Raw genomic sequence first — 21,197 nt, 5'->3', positions numbered from 1 at the left:
CCCTCCCCACTGATGCCACAGACAGCGTGTGGAGGGGGCGTGTCGGAAAGGGTCAGAGGTTCTTAAAGAGACAGAGGCTTATTTCAAGACATTCACTACAGCCATTTTGAGAGAGACATTTTATACAAGGCAGTTTTTCTAATTTACTGCACTTACAGACCAACAGAAGGTTTGGTCATCATTGTAGTGTGATATAGACTGGTGCTATGTGATTGAAAAAAGCATAATACCCCCTCTTTAAAAGTGATAAAGGTCTTTGCCACGCCTCCTATACCTAAAATACTTTTTTACTTACAGATTTCATTGAATCGATCCTCGGGCAGCGTCGGTTCGGCCGGTACGTCAGGATCTGCGCAGGGCAAATATATTTGTTAAGAACAGTTTCATTCAAAGACATGAGGAGCAGGAAGAGGGTCAAAAACCTTACCCTTGCATTCGGCCGAGCTGACCCCATTCATGACCTTTATGTCATCCACGGCGATGTCCCCCCAGCTCTTCCTCTCCACCAGGCCCTCGATCACCACCTGCAAAAAGAGGAAGCATTTCAACACACTTTTATTTTGAAACAAATCTTACTTTAGTGTCACAGTGCGTCACTTTTCTGTTGCCTTTTTGCTGCGGTCCTAAAGTTTTGCAACGTCTGCACATTTCCCCGAAGCGCAAAACGTATCACAAAAGCTGAGTTTGGTCTATTTTCTACTGTGGCGTTAGAAGTAATACAAGTTGTAATCCAGAAAAGAGAGTATTAATAAGTGCACATAAACGCGTCCTCACCTGATAGGGCTTGTTGGTCCTGGGCACCGGCACGCGGCCCTCCCTCCAGCGGTTGCCTTGGTGACCGCTCACCGTCCACAGCAGGATGTCGGCCGGTCCGTCGGTGGTCTGTTTGCGCTGTTTGATGTGCAGCGTGCCGATGTGGGGTCCGAACATGTGGTACCAGAAGGACACGCACAGGTCGGCGTCGGGCGAGCTGACCACCGGGCTGACCAGGCGGGCCACTTCAGTCTCCGGAGGCCCCGTGGCCAGGGTGTAGATGAAGTTCCCCGAGCCGCCTGAAGGGGGAGGAAGGAAGCGAGGTTAGGCAGTGTTTCCTCGCTTGATAAGAGGAGGATGAAGATGGATTTTATATTATTTTGAAAGGAAAGATACTTCAATTCAATCAGAGTTTAGAATTTGAGTTAAATGCATTTCGGATGTTGATTTTCTCTTATCCTAATGGCATTTTATCATTCTATTAGATGGTGCCTGAGCTTCTGCACGTGGAACTTCAGATCATCTGCAGACATTTATTTCAAAGCCACACTGTGCAACATTTTGGATTATATATATACTGTATATGTTGGCATTATTTACTATTTCAATCTCATATTTGGCTGCCTTTGGTCAACATCTCCATGGAGACGAGCTAGAGACGCTCCCAGTAAAGTACAGCACAGTCAGGTCTGAGGAGAACTGAGCCGCTCACAGCAAACACACATTTGTTTGGTCATTTTAAAGATAAAAAATATCTGCATTAAAATGAATGCTTGTATTTTATGCTTTGGTAAGGCTCATTTTCATTTTAATTCTATATTTGTCTCCTTTTACACGTTTTTCCATCATTTTCATTACATATGGTCCAGATTATATCCTTTTGTTAGGCCTGATCCCGTCAGATCTCGACGCTAAGCCAGTACAGCCTGAATCCTATAAAGGGGTTAGGCCTCACCTGTGTGGTCCATGTTCGGCCCCGTGTTGAGTGTGGGCGTTCCGCTGGACTGGATCTGCCACCTGGAGCCCGTGTCCTCGGACGTCCAGCTGCAGAAGGACGGGTTGCTGGCCCAGCCGAAGTCACAGGCGAACCACAGGAACGCTGCGCCACCGAGAGACAAAGAGAGGAGGTCAGTGGGATGTGTCGGACACGGGATGGTGGCAAGAAAATCAAAATCATTGTAATTCTGAATGGTATGGTGTGTACGTGTCTGTATGATGTGAACATTTAAAGAATTGACGTTGTTTTGGGCCATTTAGAAGGTTTTGAAACCACATTACCCCAGGCTCCACTGTAAGGCTGAGGAGGACACATGCAATGATCTAATACAGACACCAGGGGGCAGCAGAGGCACGTGGGATGAGTGGTATAATTTGGAACAGAAAGCCAAGAGGAGAAAGAAGGCCTGTAAGAAGTAACAAGCAGCAATTTCCCTTTTTCATAGTTTGTACAAATAAAAATAATAATAATAGTAATAGAGAAATAAGGTATTGGCTAACAATCAAAAAGTTTTTTTTTGGTGGGGCTTAAAATAGGCTTCAAAACATTATTGTGGCGCCTCAGCTTTGATATTTTACGTTTTATAATGTGAAATGATGTCTCTGAAAGGATTAAAAAGCAGGAATGAAATAAAGGCGCGAGAGCTGGTTAAGACTTTGCCTTGGGCTCCCCCTGCTGGCAGCTGTGGGATTATTTATTAAGAAACTAACATTCAATTTCGATTCCCGGTGTGGTTTACAGCATCGGCACGGTGTGATAAACAAACACGTTGGGGTCATTTATAAAGTGCTTGCTCATGTGCAAAACGAGTAGCACGAGCAAAAGTCAAAGCCACGTCCACCAAGATGCCAAAGTGCGAACAAAAAACAGAGTCACAACAACAGAACAAGAGAATACAACAACTCTATCCCTCACACTGAATTCGGTGCCTGTGTACTCCTTTTATACTCAGAGTTTAGAGTGGAGATGGCTACAGGTATGAAGGAATATTTGTATCTGTTTTTCCCCACCAATGGAGCCCCTCGACCCAGAAGGCAAGCAGCAGAATTCACCATGAAGAGGATGAGCATCATTAGCCAGAATACTCAGAGCCTTCCGCGTCAGTCCAGACATTACGGTACTCAAAACTGCGTGCATGCAGTGAAATACTCCTCCAGGTCTGTTTTTATGGATTGAAGTTTATAACATGGTTCAAAGCTTAAAGGAATAGGCCACCGTTTTTACATACTGAGATATGTTCTTACCTTAGCTTTGACGAGTTCTTTAGGACCTGTCTGATCTGACATAGCGCAGACGGTGTTAGCATTTAGCCTCTCCCTCTCTCCACTATAGCTCCAAAACAGGTCAAGATAGAAGCTACCAAGCTCTTCCACGTTTTCCCTATTTAAATATGGTTACGTGAAGTGTTCCACTACAAAGTATAATTACACAAAATTAAACTGTGGATTTTCTAAGCGGATAAAAGGGGGAACTATATTGTCAGGCGTAATAATACCAGGAGTAGTTTGGCATCCGCACAGTAATCTTCACTTTACTGTGCGAAAAAAAAAAAATCCACATTGTTTAATTTTGTGTAATTATACTTTGTAGTGGAACACTTCATGTAACCATATTTAAATAGTGAAAACGTGGAAGAGCTTGGTAGCTTCTATCTTGACCTGTTTTGGAGCTATAGAGGAGAGAGGGAGAGGCTAAATGCTAACGCCGTCTGTGCTGTGTTTACGTGACTGAAGGCACGGGGGAAGATCAGACAGGTCCTAAAGAACTCGTCAAAGCTAAGGTAAGAACATAAAAAAAGTGGCCTATTCCTTTAAAAAAAATGCCACGTCATGTCCCACAAAAACATCAACATTTGAGAGAAGACCGACACAGTGATACAATAAGTCATCTATAAAAGGTCCAGACTGTCTGCTACATTTGTGCGCATTAGAAGCTGCTTGTGTTCAGGCCCGTGTGTCGTCTCAGCCACAGGCCTCTGTAATAATGATGTCGTCTAATGCCCGCTGCGACTAATATAAAGGCTAGGAAGACATGGGTACAAAGCACGGAGACATAGCCACACCCCGCCGCGGTTTCCACACCTTTAATGAGTACGGGGGGCTATGGTAACGGGCTCCCGACAACGCGCTTGCATGCGTGGGGCGGCGACTTCAGGCTAAATTGGATAATGAAGGACTTCCAATGCCCCGCGGGGGAGAATGGCTGGGATGCTTGCCACAGCTCTCCACTCCGGCGCGAGACTCAAAAGAGCCTCCTCTTCAAATGACTACACACACATATCGGGCCGTCTTTCTTCTAATAACGGGACAGCGGCTTTTTTTTCCTTTCTGTCAATGCAAAGGGTGGAATTCTTCCCCTTCTGCGTGGAGCCGCATTTCAGAAGCAAGGCCGTGTTTTTTTGAGGTGTTTTTTGATGGAGGAATCGCATTCCCCATTAAAATAGCTCACGGCGGAATGAAAAGCCAAGGAGAACCTACACAGGAGGTTAATAAAGGGTTACTTTGTGCGCGGAAGCCGACAGAAAGAGCTCATCTGCAAGAGCTTGATCGACTCGCTTCCAAATTAGAAAGTCAAGGTGAAGGCTCCAGATTTATTTCTAAACGTATTTTAGATTTCATTTAAAAAAAAATCTCTTAAATGGGCAAGTTTGAAGGTTTGAGTTATCCAATAGATTGAAATGTTCCTGAAAACAGTGAACATTCAACCAGTTGTTATTGGATCAACACTGTTAAAACACTGGTGTGAATGTTTATCTTCTTCATAATAAAGTCTATCTGGACGACTTTATTGGAATGAATGACTTGGGGAAATGGAGATGGTTGATAATTATAAAGATTGGATTCGTCATAGCTGCTTTCACTGCAAAAATCATCAGGGAAACACAGAAGTCAAACAAACAAAACTGCCAAGTCAATGAAACTAAAGCAGAGTCTCTACTGAATTTACTTGTGTTCTTGAGTAGAATGAACTCTCACAATACGGCTTCAAAAGCATTGACATGAGCTCGAATACAATGGCAACGTCCTCTCTAGAGATTTACAAACAAATGATCGACTCTCTTTACTTTCAGCTGCTGCTTGCCGGGGCGTCGGCCTGTTGTTGAAACCCATGGATAGGTGAACGCGGTCCTTGCACATGCGGCATCGTCAAACGTGAAGTGAAAACGTCCAAAGCTGTCACGCCTCTCGGCTAAAGGAGGCAGCTGGACGAAACCTAAGGCCCATTAGCTGAGGTCATGCAGGGGGTGGAGGCGGTGCGAGCGTGCGGCCCCGGGGAGCCCGCCCTCATCACCTCATTTCCTGTGGTCATTTGCGTAGCGGGTGCATGGTGCGAGCGTGTGTGTGTATTTAAATATGCCGGCCCGGTGATTAGTGATTACGCTGAGGCGGCAGCAGCGGAGCGCCAAGGCTAATCAACCTCTCTCTCGCCCTGTCAGCGGGGGCCGTATCATCAGCGCTAATACCGGCTAGCACCCCCCCCACCCCCACCCCCCGATAGCGCGTTATTAAGCGAGTTCAGCTATGGATGTTAGTTCTGGAAATATAGGGTTTGGAAAGCGGTACTCACGAGGGATGGTGTCCACTTCGGCCGTGGTGGTCTCGGCGGCGGTCGGGACGACTGCGAAAAGCAACAACACAATCGGCGTTAGCATCTTTAGCTCGGAGGGGATCGCTTCGTCAGCTGAAATGTGTATCGCTTTACAGATTTTTCCATTGTGCCCTGAATATCACTGTAATTATTCTGTTATCGGTCTGGTGAAAGAGCTGCACGGCCGTCAGGGTGCAGCCAGGGATGAACTCTCCCCCTCCCTATGCTCTAGACCCTCAAAGGCACTTACCCTTCTACATTTTAGTCCGGTTCACTAAGTACAGTAATTTTGACGGATTTTTGTGGAGAGTATCAAAACTATACATTTTTGAAATGTTTATTTAAAAAAAAAAATGGTTTGATGATCAGTCATGATAACATTTATATGGGGAGTCAAACATTTTATTTGGCAGAAATGTACCAAAGTTGGCAGAAAATTCCATTTGGTCACTCCAATCAATAAAGTCAATGAAACCCCTGTCATTATGTTTTATAAGTTACCGTAGCGATGACCAGAACCCATTTACTCAGTATTACATGGTATTTGCAAATGGAAACATTGTTTTTCTCATTGCTTTTACCATATAGTCTCCAAAAAATATATGTTTTTCATACTCTCCACGAAAATCTCACAGCAGTGGAAATCTAAACAAAGTGAACAGGACTGTTTTGAGATTTTATGCAATTTCCACAGAGGCTTTGAGACTCATCAATAGTGTAAACAGTATAAATGAATGGTAGTTTAACTAGCAGTCACGACGTTTACAACATCTAAGAGACTTCTCAAGTATAGTCAGGGAGACGGGGTTTCTCTGTGTGCTTCGGTTTGGATCAGATGAACTGGAGTTTGTTGACTTGTACAGCACATATTTACCTCTTACTCCATGTAATCCACATGTAGAACAACTGTGGCGTCTGCAATCTGCATGTTTACACTCTTTGTTCCACTTTATGTCTTTTAGATTTACACGTATACTTAGCTACTTGCTTACTACTACTCATCAAGTCGTGATTCAACCCAGAGTCAGTCCTCACTGATCAGATTCAGTCCTCACATTCACTAATGACAACTGCATCTCTGTCTCTCTACAGATGACACATTTGGCTGTGGCTTGTGGAATATCCCATCCCCGGAGTAAATGAAACGCTTCCACTCTCTTTTCCGTCCTCACGAAGCCCCGTTCGCTTCTTCCTTTGAATAACCTTTTATCCTGAAGCGCCCGTTTGATACGAGTGCAGCGCAGACCGGCGGCTAATGGGGAGTACAGCGTGTGCGAGGGAGAGGCAGGCTCCGAGTCAGTGGGTTAGTAGGAAACCAGGCCAAGAGGAACCGGAGGAGAGGGGGGGGTAGAGAGGAGAGAGGGGGTGGCCCGGCGAGATGCTGGAGGTATTCACTCAGCAGCAGGTGTGTGCACGTCTCCCCAGGCAGATATACGCCAACGTCGGCCAAGGCGGGAGCAGCGAGCGAGCGAGCGACTGAGGGAGGGGGGAGGGGGGGGGGACAGGTGCAGATAATTACAACTTACTGCAGAGAACAGGGGAGCGTGCAGTGGCGCGCGCGAGTCAGCAGGGGGCGCGTGTGGACCGCGGAACACAGGACGAGGCCAAGGAGTTAGTTTAGGAAATCCCCCTCGCTCTGAGGCTGGAATGAAAATGGTTTTGCCTTGGGTGTCTCGTAAAAGCACAACTTTGGGTTCTGCGCATTTAATTACAGAGGCATTTTATTGATCAGTAGCGGCTTTTTTTCCGCCGTCGTTGCAGACTCACCCCCGATGAGGTGAGACACGCGCTCGCAAACTAATCCCTGTGCAGAAGTGCGCGGAAATCTGCCAGGAAGGTTGATATGGTATAAACTGGCCTGACGAAGCTTCCTGGATGAGAAGCCTATACTTCAAATACAGAGTACAGATGATGACTCAAGAACCTTTATCTATCAGGTATAGAGCTTTTCAGATTTTTCTCTTTTTGATTGGGATTTCACAACAATTACTAAATCGACTTATCGTTCATTAATTGAGAGTTAAAGCGATACTGCGTAACAAATACAAGCATTTATTTGATCAAAGACACACTAATTGTTGAAAAATACCTATAAGAAATGGTAAATGGACATAGTGCTTTTTTCATCAGGCCCAAAGCGCTTTACAGCAAAGAACCAGTCACACATTCACACTCTTCTTTACACACCAATGTACGCAGACACTGGAGGCAAGGAGGGTGAAGTGTCTTCCCCATGGACACAACAACAGTGTGCACCTGCAGGAGGCGGGATTCGAACCCCTGACCTTGAGCTCTCCTCAGACCTGACTGTGACTTTACTGGGAGCAGGATGTCTCCAGCTCGTCTCCATGGAGATGTTGAGTAAAGGCAGCTAAATGTGAGATTTAAATAAGATATGGCCTCATCTAAATCCATCCGTTGACGGCACAAGTAGCATTTCCTGTGTCGATCCGGTCAGTAGGAGGAGCAAGTTCTGTACAAAATGTTACGCAGTGTGCCTTTAAGTGAATAAATGCACGGACGATAGATATTGTAGTTCTCCGTGCACTGCAGCGGCGGGAGGGAGATGGGGGTTAGAGGGGAGGGGGCGGGTCTCACGAGGGCGTTGTTAGTTAGCACCTGTCGGGTCGTAGGTGTCACCTGTGCCGCTGTGGCAGTTGGCCTGGTCGTCGTCGCAGTCGTCAGAGGCGGTGGTGCTCGGGGCCTGGGTGGTGGGCGCCAGCGTGGGGGCTGAAAGAGAAAACAAGACAAACATGTTATTGATGAGCGAGAATTTATATTTCAGACTTTGGTGCTGGGGATTAACCGGTGGGTGCATTTATGTTGATTCAAACGGGAAAAAAAATATCGAACCGGCTGGAGAGAGGACTGATGGTTTCATTTGATTGTGCACTGACACTTAAAAAGCAACATACGGACCGAGTAGCCAAGAATCTTTTCACTTAAATACTCACAGTGGAAACAGTGACAGGCTTTTATTCCAGAAAACTATTGATAACAAAGATCTCCGAATTGAACTCGGAACTTCTGACTGATAAACTCCATAGAACTCTCCATCTGTGTCGCTTTTTCCACACAGGCATAGTCATTATGAGGCTTCATTGCTAAACCGTAATACCATGCCGGCGTAATTTGGACCGACATCATAAGAACACAAATCTGCGGCCTGACATGCGCCGTAACCCTTCATTTCGCTCACGGCTTCACTACGGGCTATTAGCATGCCTGTGTTTTTTATCGAATGTGGACAGGCGTATAAATAGAGCCCCGGAGCACACGCCGAGGACTTTGGGGTTAGCTGTAGCCGGGGTATGTGGCTGGAATCGGGGCCTATCATTAAGGCCTTGGATGTGGGTTAGACCTAGATGCAATGCACACTCCACTGCATACTGTGTGTGTGGAGCTGTACACACACATGTAGAGTGTTTTTAGTAACTCTTAGACAAAATGTGTATTAGTTCATCAAGCAAATTGAATAAAACTGGTTAAATATGACTCCAATATAAGTTAAGCTTCTCTTGCTTTGTCACTTTTGCTCCACTACATTTGAAAGATAAAAGTGAATATGTCGATGTGTTTTGTTCATTTTAAAAGCCTAATTATGCACACTCCGGAACAGTAGGTGGCGCTGAGCAGACGTTCTGTCAAGGCCATTGACTCACGACAAGAAAGGAAGGTTTGTCCTTGTCGTGTTGCCGTACGGGCAGTGAAATCGGATGCAATTTTCGTAACGTAGCAAATACTTAAAGATAAACGGTATAAATGAGTGTCCAATAGTGTTCACTACATATCCTGGTCATAATTTTGGCTCTTAAGTGCAAATTAGTTGAAAGATCAACTTTCTTTTGTTAACATTACTTTTTAGTGTTCTCCATGCTCGGACTTTGTTTACGAGAAGCGCTGCAGGTGCAGCATCGAAGTCAGAAGCCTCAAGACTGTCAATCACAGACCCAGGCCCCTCCCACCCCTCACCCCGCCCCTTAGTCCTCCAGGCAACGCCCCTTTCTGTTGAGTTTTTCAAATCTGAGGCTCTGAGGCTGAGGCTCTGGAAGGGGGGGTTAGTAACTCTTTAGGTACTTTCACTTTAAATCAACCAGCAATGTTCCGCAATGTGATTTTCAGTTCGAAATCCCTTGAATATTAAAAAATAAATAAAATTGTGCTTATAAACTCATCCCAGTGCAGTGAAGAACTGGGATGCTAGGAGCGTGTTGGGAAACTAAAAAATTAGTTTGGACGACAACTAATCCAATCATCATTGAAAAGCTGCACCATTGCGACGGCTAATGCTAACTGTAGCAGGGAAAAACCCAGTGAGCTATAGCAGTGTGTGTTTCTGCCCTGACTGACTAATGACGGCTCCCCCCGGCCGCAGAGAGGGGAGGACAGAGGAGCGCCTCGCCTGGACAGATAGATGGGGGTCTGAAAAATGTCTCTGTGTGTGAGTGCGCACAGCTGGATGAAATATGAGGCCGATCAGCTCCTGTCAGACTCCGGGCGGGTCGAGGCGGGACGGGGGTGTGCGGGTGAGAGGGGTCAGGGTGTGGGGTCAGCCTCACGGGGGAATGGGGATTAGGTCCACGCACAGGTGCACGGAGGACGGGGTGTTTGCGAAGGCCGTTGAGGGAGAAGAGATTTGGCGGAGGCGATAGGGAGAGGTTTAACGTAATAAAAATGGTGGAAAAAACACGGCCAGATGTGCGGAAAGGAAACGGATTTTAGTAACACGACAACAAAGATGGAGGTGTAACGAGGACCAAGTCGCAGAAACAAATGTAACAGATTGAGACCTCAAAAGGAGATACAAGGATGTATAAAAACATTGCCAGTGTAGCGAAAAGTAAAGCGTTACACATTTTCAGGACCATAACAAAGATGAAAGGTAGTTCAAAGTGAAGGCTTCAAAGTAAAAACATCGAAAACAAGATTGTCTAAAAACAAAAGTGAAGATTAAACTCTCAAATTGCTTGAACTTAAAACAAAAAGAATAGTAGAGGTAACAACAACAACCCCCAAATATATCCAAAACCAAGCCAAATGTGGACAATATCGACTGTAGCAACAAAAAGTGAGTGTAGCCAGAATAATAATTGGCACTAATAAATAAAGTAAATAAACTTTCTGTATAGCTTAAAACAAAAACAAAACAAAGGGTCAAAATGATAGTAAATAAAGTACTCCTGTTTGCGCCTCGTTGCTTGCCCCTCATCTGTCCAAACTTTAATATTATAAAGGTAAAGTTAATCGAAGGACTTTTGGTGACATGTTTTTCTCAGTTTCTTTCTCGGTGTGTCCGCTCGCAGGTGTGCGAGCGCCGCAGCCCCCTCCGCCGCCACAGCCGCATGTTTGGCAGGTTCATTACGGCTCTATGAGTATGTGTGTGTGTTTGGCATTAGCTCTGAAAACAAGCATTATGATCTGACTAAAGCTCCCGCCGGGACTTCGGGAAGGGCTTACAACGGACCGGGCCGCCCTGAAATCCAATATGTAAATCCACTTAGGGCCAGCCCCGCTACACGCTCTTACGGCGCTCAGCTGTGTTTGTGCTAAATCAGCTTTGCTTTCAGTTAGGCGGAGCAAGAATAACAGGAAGGCAGTAAAAAGTGAGGCGTAAGGGGCTCGCTTTGGACAAATTATAATTCTCATGGATTAGGCGAGCGGGGTGCTTGACAGGGAGAGGCCGGCGAAGGACGAGCCGACCTGACTAGACTTATATTTAACCGAACCTTTGGAGAATTTATTGTGGTGTTTACATGTACACAGACAAACCGGATTAGCGAGATGCACGCTTGGATCTGTCAACGCCGTCACCAAGTGCAGTAATCAGAACCCAAAGTAGACAGTTGGCGGTTTGAAGTGTATATTGCACCCTTGGGCAAAGCACTCTCCCAAAACAGCTGGTTACAGTCAGGTCTTTTTGGGCAGAGTATCTCACATGTACAGGGTTTTTGATCCATCATTTCTTTTAGGACAGGGGTAGGCAACGTCAGGCCCGGGGACCAAAGAACCTCTGGCCCTCAAGATGATTTTGGAAAACATTACATAAATCAGACAGTACTTTTAACATTATTAGAGTAAATGGGAGAAGAAAAGTTAGAAATACTTTCAATACACCCAATTAGGTCATATATTATGTACAACACTGGCATTTGAAAGAAGTGCACAGGAAAAGAATAATCGTTTTAAGGTAAAAATGACATAAATCTACTTGAATTAACAGATTAAATCTAAGGTTTGAGTAGATTTGGTCTGGTTTTAGATGAAATAAAACCTCTAGTATTAGTTATTCTTTTAATTCAGATAATTTTTGTGTCATTTCAAGTGAAATACAATTATTTGTCTGATTCCAAGTGAGTTTTGTTCTTGTTCCATCGGCGCTATAGCATTTGTATCTTGGATTAGTTCAAACCAACTCAAATTCAACATAAAAGAACTTTAATTCACGCAATTTTAAGTCATTTATCTCATTTAAGATGGTCTTTTTTCCAGTGTTGTGCTTTACTTTGGGCTAATAATCAGCGGCTTCGGCCCTCGGTCTGTTTACATTAAAGAAAGTCGGCCCTGCGCCAAGAAAACTTGCCTCCCCTTGTTTTAGGAGTTTGTGTAGACTTTGCCTGTTCTCCGTTGTTGTTTTGTCTTTGTGCAAATGTTCTTCAATGTACCTGCAATGAAATGAAGTTTGTCGGAGAGCTTTTAAATGTAAAGCTCTCTCCGCCTGGAATAACTTGTCCAGCTCCAACTCCTCTATCTCAACCATCCATGTTTTGAAGCCTTCAGTTTTCAATCACTTAAAATCAACTTGTTCTTGTCTTATTTGTGCAATACTTACAAATGTAGTATTTTTTGCTTTCATAACTGTGCATATTCTACCATCGAGCCCAACAGGTGTGATCGGGATCGCTAAAAGTACGCTCTTTTTTAACGCATATTAAGTAGCCATGCGCTTCTGGTATACATTTACTCTGTTTATCTCCAAGTATGGTGGGGATATGTGTGTGTAATAAATCATCTAATTGAATAGCCTTGCTCTACATGTTCTGGGATTTGAACCTGGTACACCCTTTGCCGCCTTTACTCTTTTGCCAACTTGCCACCGCTAGCCGCGCTATGACAGAAATACTTTTTTTATGCTTCACGGTTCGGGCCCCGTGCTCGCTGTAATCCTAGTGGGCAGGTGGGCTTTTATTTGATCCCTTCTTGAAGTGGCTACAGTCAGGGCCGCTTTGATGATGATTCACTGACAAGGCTTAGCGCCCCTCGTCGGGATAAAGAACAGGAGCCGGACAGCTGTGGGCTCAGCAAAGGAAGCACTCATGTTAGCTTTTAAATAACTCATAGACACTCGGAGCCAAATACTTCCTGCTTGTCATTGCGAGCGATGACAGACGGCCGACCTGCGGACTCTGCTTTAGTTTAACATGTTAGCTGGGGTCCATGTTTAAATGGCAAAGCGTTCAGGGGACAGTGTGTTCACTATTAGCTTCTCCTTGGCCAATTGTTTTTAGCATCAGTTCAGCTTCCGTGTTTCTGATCGCTCATAATGCAAGTGCCACGTTTTTTGAATAATCGTGCTAGAAGATAATTGCTAAAAACATGCAGACAACCACCACCGCAGTCTGTTAAGACGAAACGCTCACACGCAGAACATGTCGAAGAAAAGAGTCTGCTCCGAGAGCTCGCGCTACAAACTTGCAGGTGCCCCCATCAGAGAGACAAGCGCCTGCATCCTTTACAAAGCTACAGACGGACAAGCGTAATGAAACATAACATGCTGAATTAAACAACGTCCTTCAGTCAGAAGCTTTCTCAAAGTTTGTCATCTTTGCTTAGGCAGCAAAGTCGATTGATGAATTTGATGTTAGCTCGTAGCACCGCATGGCGCTGCTATAAATATTTATCCCAATGTGATGGACCTAAGCCTTCAATTGTTTTCAATATGGTTCTTTCGTATTCATATAAAACCAGCAATGACTTGATCTTGGTTGTAGCCGGGAAAATATCAGATGGTCGTTGTTATACTCTAAATCAGTGTTTTTCAACCTTTTTTGAGCCAAAGCACATTTATTTCATTGAAAAAATCATGAGGCACACCACCAACAGAAAACAAGGCCGTGGGAACCCAGGGTGCTGAGGGGGCTGCAGCACCCCCTGGTGGATAGTTTGGAGACTGCAGGCCATATTAAAAAATAGGAAAAAGCGTTTTTGGGGTAAATTCTGCCCCTCAGCACCCCCTAACTAAAATATCTTCCCACGGCTCTGGCAGAAAATGTTCTCATCAAAGTGTCTTGACTAGGAACACCGTATAGTCTCGCTAGCCACAATGCCTCAATACATGACTAAATGTAAAAATTAACTACCTGATGTGGAAGAGTATATATGGTTACTCTGCCGATCACTACACAGCACAGACACTCAAACGGTGCATTATTTGTGGATAATAATGCATTTGTTAAAAAAAAAAACAACTAGGTGAAATTGGTTAATTTCCCAAGGCACACCAGACAATATCTCATTCTAGTGTGCCGCGCGGCACAGTGGTTGAAAAACAATGCTCTAAATCATACTCTAAAAAGAGTTTTGAGTTGAATTTATACCTGTAGGTCTCACTCAATCTGACATGAATTGCAGATGATGAAGAGGAATATTTCATCGCCCAATTCCCATCATTTCTGCAGTTTCAGTGAATTTTTTAAACCATATGCAAATACCGTTATAATATCATAAATTGCAATTATAAGATAATTGTGACCCAGTTTTTTCTGCTGTGTAGTTTTTCTGCTTGGCTTAGTTCACTGTGAGAGAAAAACAATTCTTTGGAGTTTGTTTTGCCGCCACTGTAAAGGTGAACACGTTCCATTCCACTGTTGTGATTTTGCTCTTTTCTGAAAATAAATATGTAAAATACTATTCTTATAACCAAATATCATGCGCCACATGAACACAGCGCACATATATCTGTAAATGATGGCATCCCGTTGAGGTCATGATTGTGTGTGAAAATGCTAATCACGGTGATGCGGAGACGGTGAAAATGATGTTACGGCACCAAAAAAAAAACCGATGCCACGGATGGAAATGTCATGAATGCGGAGCGCGTCAGTCCGGATAATCACCCCCGGCACCGCCATTACCGCGCGTGGAAGTCATCGCCGTTCGCACAAATGTCACCGTCAGCCGTGAAAATGCCAGTTCAGGTGGGCCCTCTTTCTGCATTTATTGGAACCGAAATTGAAAATTGGAATGACTTTTTTTTTTTTACCTTGAAGCTCACATCCGAGGAGCTCCAGCCGCAGACCCATCCCGGCAGGAGTGGCCCTCTCCGGGTAGATCCTGATGAAGCGCGTCAGGAGGGGCTCTACGGTACGCAACTCCGGAGTGTCGTAGTTACCGTTTCCCTCAAAGATCTGCAAAGGACACACAAAAAAAACGTTATTTATCCTGAAGGCATCAACCAGGAGCAGTGTTTACAGGATCAGGAGAACAGAGCCTCCACAGCTTAGGCAAAAAACAAAACGTGGACTAACGTAGAGTGCTTTGAGGTGCTTCCGTAACATGTTAGATCTAAGTTGACACTGGAAATCATGACAGAATTTGTCTTGTTAATGCTTGTGGGTGTTGAAAATGTACATCCAGATCTTAAAACAAACAACTGACCATCTAATCGGAGTCTTGATACTTTTCAGAAAACCAGTAATTGGATATTTTTCTCAAATCAGGCAGTCCTACTGTGAACTGCTTTAGAAAACGAAATATAATTTACTGTAAATTTTGCTACATTAAATATGAATATGCTGAAGCCTTTCCTCGAACTGCGCGTTTGCTTGAGACCACTCTGACGCTCAGGTGCCCACAGGCACTTATTTCCACTTTGTGCAAAACCACAGAAGCGATGGTCTGCTGGTTAAAAGGCAACATTGATGGGAACCGGGCTCAAAATCTCTCTCATCTTACAGACATCTTCTCTGGGCTTTGGATGGTTGCTGCTGGGTGGGGACGGGCTGGTGGGGGGGGAGGGGGGCGGAATGTGGCCCACACCTCCGTCAAGAGCTGCTCTGATCCACAGCAAGCCTCCGGTAAATGAGGGGAAAAACTGGATGAAAAGCCCAGAAGTAGATAAAGCCCTTGATGGAAGGGGATTGGGAGGTGTGGCCACGGACGGTGTGCTGGGAACCTCTCCAAAGTAAAAGGCGGCATTGTGGGGTGAGATGGAGGTCGGGCCGAACACTATCACCATAATATCATTGTTATTGCAGTATTAAGTGCCACTGCATCCATATCGCCACAATGCATTACAAAATCACTGATGTCATCCACCTGACCGAGATCTACGCATGTCTACAACTATGAAGCAAAAGTTTTAGTCATGACTTTCCTTCTTGAATTCCTGATTTAGTATCCCTTTGTAAAGGAGACATCGAACCTAAAATCCCTCGTCAAAAATAACAGTATTTTGTAGTTTGGAGTCGCCTAATCTAATTTTACATCGGTCTTTTCTTCTTCTACTGCTTCAACCTGAATTTCCTAGACTTTATTTTGTGACAGATTGAAGACAAATCTGTCCTCCTAATTCTAAACGCCCATAATCCATTTTACGTGTTCGTCACAGCACCATTAAAAACTCCTGACCAGCCAAGCCTCTCACTCCTTACTGGCTTTTCTTTACATCTTTGCATTATTTCAAGTTTGTAAAGATAGGTCCACTTAAAGTCTTGTTTTGCTTTGAATTTCTATCTATATTTTAAAATAGTTTAGTAAAATATCACCGTAATGTCATCATCACAATATTCAAGTTATAATACAGCAATTTTGATACCTGCCCTGACCGTATCGGGCAGCCCCAGGTGGTTGGGCTAACTAGGACACAGGGAGTATAGATCCGTCTCCCTCCCTCCACGCCATAAATCAGAAATCACGCCATGTGGATCAGATGGATGCCCTGTCAGAGGAGCTTGTAATGGGGGACGAGCGCTTGTTGCTTTTCTTGGATTGTGAAGGTCCACGGGCCAAATCTGGACATTCCATTTTTTACACGAACTGCCGCTATATTCAGGTCAGCGATCTCAGCCGTGTCTTCATAGCGGTAAGTATAATATAGAGCTTGTTTAAAGTGGAGAGGTCATGTATGATTAAGGGTTCATAAGAAAAAAAACGTACTTATAGCGTGAAGTTTCAATGGTTTCACTGCATTCTCTCTCAAAAGAATCCCATGCTGCGAATAAGGCGAGTGGATTTTTGTGCTCCTGAGCAGCCTGACTATCTGCGAGGAGCTAAGTGTTGTGTGGAATACCAAACAGCAGGAGTGAACCAGTGGAAGGACCTTTGGGAGACCTGAGATGCTTATCCTAATGCCATTCAAAGCACTGCTGAAATTGACTTGCTTCGACTGTGCAGTGACTCACGGCGGAGCGGTGGGGGGAAACTCGGCTTAAATCGAAAGTTTACCACGGGCTGATGCGGCAGGCATTTTGAACGCTGGTTAAACTTTTGGGTCACATGAAAACACAATTTGGCGTCGTCGGCAGGAATCGAGATGCAAGAGCACGTGATCTTGATAAAAGCATATAGTTTGTGAAATAGGGTGAAAGGCTAATGCGAAATTGTTAAAACAGCGGCGCTGTTTGGGGAACGCGGAGTCAAGGCTGAAACACTTCAGGGCTTTGTAAGTTGTAAAAATAAAACAATTTAAGACCAAGATTTATTTATTTTTGCTCAAAAGGTTTTTTTCAAAGGGGATTATGGATCTTCTTTAGTTTTTGAATTAGCTATCAATAAGTGGAAAAATCTCTAAATCTTCAAATATTGCCTTATTTGGTTTCAAAGAAGTGTTAATTTTGATAACATATTTTATTTTTTATCGACTAAAATTGTATGTCAATTTAGTCGACTAAATTTAAGACTAATTTAGTCGACTTTGCATTTATAATATTCATTATAATCATATTGAATCAAGGTCCTCGACTTCATGGAGCTGCTCCACATGAATAAAGCACAAAACTGTTCATTTGGCAGTGAATTTAAATGATCTGAGGCTCTTTCAGATTGTCAATAGAAGTTTGGATGATTTTAGTCTCTCCTTTTCATTTTTGTTTAGTCTTATTTTAGTCGACTAAAATATCTAGACATTTTAGTCATAGTTTTAGTCTCATGAGAAACTTTTAATTTAGTTTTAGTCCAATTTTAGTCGTCAAAAATATCACTTTGACTAAAATTAAAGGTATAGCGGAGGATGTTCTATTTCCGGGTGGATCATCAAGACGATTGGTCCTCCTAATTGTCAATCATTCTGGTGATATGCTACGTAAGGCCGTCGTGCGCGCTCGCCCCTTGTTAATTTCTGCGCATGCGCACTTTCAAGCCTCATGTGAGCTACGCTGTTAGCCATTCATTGCTGCTCGCAGAACGCACCGAGTCGTTTGAAAATGGCAGAGGGTCGCAAGAGAAAAAGTGTCTTTGAAGTGTATGAGAAGAAGAGAAAGGCTTCAGAAGAGAGAAACAAGACCAGTGTTTTTGGGAGATTCTTCCTCCTCGGAGGCAGGTAGAGCGTTGCGCATACGCATTTTTTTTTTTAAAGTGGAGAGGGCGGTTCTTTCCTAAAATTCGGGAAAATCCTCCTGTATACCTTTAAGACTAAATGCTTTAGTCGACGAAATTAACACTGGTTCAAAGCTCAATCAATCTATGAATTAGATATTAAAAAGTGTTTCAGTTGGGCGTCATGGCTGTTGCGATGGCCTCACCTTTGGCTTGTTGGCGTTGGCGTCCATCACCATCTTGTAGTCGGTTCCGTTGTTGCTGTAGCCCAGTCTGAACTTCTTCATGAACACCTTGTTCTCGCGGTGCTTGCCCCCCTGGATGATCAGCCCTTTGAGCAGCTTCTCCTCCCCCAGATCCACCTGCAGCCACTCGTTGGCGAAGGGCTGGGGCTGGGGGAGCAGGGTCCACCCGGTGCGGCTCGTCAGCAGCCGGGCGTTCTCCGGCACCCAGCTGCGGTCGGTGTGGGAGGACGCGGTGATCTGGTTGTCGGTGATCAGGCCCGACACCATCCCCAGCATCCCGGAGCATGGATACTCTGCGAAACAAGGACATGTGGTTTGGTGTGAGCGAAAGGTTGGGATGTTTGACACATGGAAATAAAAACAACAACCAGGAGAAAGCTAGAAAGACAAAGAGTGCAATGCAATAAATATGGGGCTGAACAGGTAGTCTCCCTGAGTTTAACTGAGGAAGAACCCATTCAAGGTTGGTCCTTAAAGCTTTCTTACATTTCTATAAACATTTCTCAATGGGTGTTTTCGCAAAACAATCCATGCACGTGTCATAACTCTAAGAAATGTATCTTCTTATTGTGCATCAAATGACTGAGTGATGTACAAATTGAACACAGCACACATTTTGGGAAGCATAGTCAAATATTAACACCTGCGTTAAAATTGTTGATGGTTCTTAGGCATTTTGTGTTGTGTATTCACAATATTAATTCCTCTCAATGGCTTGCTGTTTAATATCCAGGTACAAGGTTTCAATATATTGCAGAACATCTGAACCTATGATGTAAGAAAAACAATGGAAGTGACTGAACTGCTTTAAGTATTGACAAGGACTCATGTGAACAGTTAGATAGACACATGTTTTAGTGGTTGTAAACTAACAACTACAACAAAAACCTTCCATTTTGTTGGAACACGAGCCAGATGTATCAGCTTTGACAGTCCAAAGACAGTGGAAATGGGTGTATATATATCATTTTATGCATTATGTACTCCATATACAGTAACTGTTAAAACAATGGTGCTCACCTGGAATGGCATGGTACTCACCATCACCATAAGACAACCAACCATAACCCACAAAACTATATTCATTGCAACTCCTAAAACACTTTGGGCATGATCGTGTGTTTCTAAACGCAGACCATAGTGAAGCATTTTGCACTTTGCACGGAGCGCACTTTGAGATCTTGCCACTCCAGACTTAGTGCATTTAAGTGGGAGGTACGTGGAGTGGAATAAACTGTTAAGCACTGTTATGTACAACAGCCTTTTCCTTCAACCAGACTCCGTGGCCGGGAAGGGTAAGAGGGAGAGGTGTCGTAGGGGGTGAACTTTGTTGGGGGGGTGTTTTGGTCACGCTTACGGGCGAGCGAGTGCTGAGCCACGCCTCAGCAGGACCAGCTGATTCGATCTCTTTCTCTCGGGACACTAACATTGTTTAGCTCACGATGGGGTTAATAAAGTTTAAAGACCTGTGAGAGCCTATAATGCTTAAGGAAGAACACATAGCACAACAGCGCTGCCACTCAGAAGATAAACATCGAGCTAGAGTTTGCACTGGCTCCTTTGGTTCATATGTAAAATGCTGCATTGCCTAATTATTCCTCTGGGAAAGTCCCCCTGAAAATGTTCCTTTTAAAACTGCACATACGTACATGCCAGATGTTTTCATTGGCGTAAACGCGCACTTTCAATAACGACAAACCGACCATTTCCATCGCCGACTTCCCAAACGGAGCGAGATCCAACGTGACGAGAAAAGACAGCCTCCAACAAGTGCGGTTGAACTTTCCGCTGTGTTCGGGGTCACCCAGGGCAGGCGGAATCCAAGCGGAGGAGACAGTTCCCCACAGCTCCCGTGCGATGTTCCTGTGATCTCCTCGCTCTCCTCTGCAGCCCGTCCGCTCAGCCCGTTGCATACTAATCGATTCAGCCCGCAGCGCTTGTCTCCAGGCAGCCAATTAAAAAGCCCGCTCCCGGTCGGCTCTCCCACCTTCTGCATTCTCGCCGAGTATTCCCGTCTTTTCATCTGCCTCTCAAACAAACAGCGCATTCTCTTTGTGCCGCTCGTCCTCCTGCTCCACAGCTGTCAGCGTCGTTCCATTCCTGACCGAGAACTTTTGCCTTTTTTTTTTTTTTTTTTTCATCTTCTTCTTCTTCTTTTTCAAATTCCACCCTTCTAATCTTCACTCGGCGGTTTATTCCCCGGAATCAAGCGTTTGTTTTCAAAGGCAGACAGTTGTTGTTGTGAGCGCTTTCATTCCCGCTGACACCACTTTACATCAAGAGCGCGCGATCTGTTTGTTTACGGCTTTTATCCTCGCTGTTACCGGGTAAACAAAAGGTGTGCGCTGAAATGTCATGACAGGAACACTACAATTCATACGGAATTGACAAAACAGACAGACCCAAAAAAAATAATCTTCACTCGTTTTGAAACTTGAGGTAGTGGTTTTTCATAATTGCGTCAAAAATGGGCAAGGAAGTAGTGATTTTACACAAGTTCAGCTTAAAGTGCTGAAAGGGAACAAAATGTCAACCTCCATTGTTACAAAAGGGACATTATTTTTGACATTAAAAACTTGCTTGCTTGGATAGACTCAAACAGACATAAGCAGCGATTAGGAAGAGTTATTGACATGTATATTAGTTTGGGCGATCAGACCCCGGCGGTAAACATCGATGTATGAAAGTCAGTATGGATGAACAGGCTGGAGTTAGGGATGTTTCCCCGGAGCCTGGACACTGATGATGGTATAGGAGACCCGTGAAGCTACAGCAGGGAGAAGCAGTGGGCAGGGGCGGACTGGGACTGAAAAAAAGCCCTGGACTCTGACCAGCCTGGCCCAAATTAGCGTAATTGTGCACTTCCACAAATACATATTTTAACCTCTTACCACCCGCCTAAACCAAATGCATTCCGTCCTCTTTTGGCTGTTATATAGGCCTGTGCAACACCTCATTTGAAAGCTAAGACCCACAAAACTGACCTTTTTCCTCGCGTTGTTGCTGTGTTGTGTCACCTTTTGTATTTTTTTTTTCTTTTTCTTTTTGTTGCATTTTTGTTTAATTTTTGTCACATTTTTGTT

The 21,197-nt window shown here is 44.4% G+C and overlaps 1 protein-coding gene across 2 annotated transcripts in view; it reads right to left on the bottom strand.

Moving 5' to 3' along the window:
- nrp1a (neuropilin 1a) overlaps positions 1-21,197 on the bottom strand; it is a 117,638-nt gene that overhangs the window by 1,746 nt on the left and 94,695 nt on the right. The window contains exons 9-16 of one of the 2 annotated variants that reach the window (XM_079575918.1): positions 18,076-18,407; positions 14,598-14,742; positions 7,958-8,068; positions 5,318-5,368; positions 1,709-1,852; positions 775-1,052; positions 428-524; positions 296-349 (exon numbers count right to left, since the gene is read on the bottom strand). In XM_079575918.1, coding sequence (XP_079432044.1) covers positions 296-349; positions 428-524; positions 775-1,052; positions 1,709-1,852; positions 5,318-5,368; positions 7,958-8,068; positions 14,598-14,742; positions 18,076-18,407 — 1,212 coding nt within the window. The remainder of the gene's footprint in view (positions 1-295; positions 350-427; positions 525-774; positions 1,053-1,708; positions 1,853-5,317; positions 5,369-7,957; positions 8,069-14,597; positions 14,743-18,075; positions 18,408-21,197) is intronic. The other variant, XM_079575919.1, reaches the window with a different exon arrangement.

The sequence above is a fragment of the Gobius niger genome (genome assembly GCF_951799975.1).
Source record: "Gobius niger genome assembly, chromosome: 18".
Taxonomy (NCBI): domain Eukaryota; kingdom Metazoa; phylum Chordata; class Actinopteri; order Gobiiformes; family Gobiidae; genus Gobius; species Gobius niger.
The sequence above is the reverse complement of the archived record's forward strand: the minus strand, read 5'-3'. Positions and strand labels throughout refer to the sequence as shown.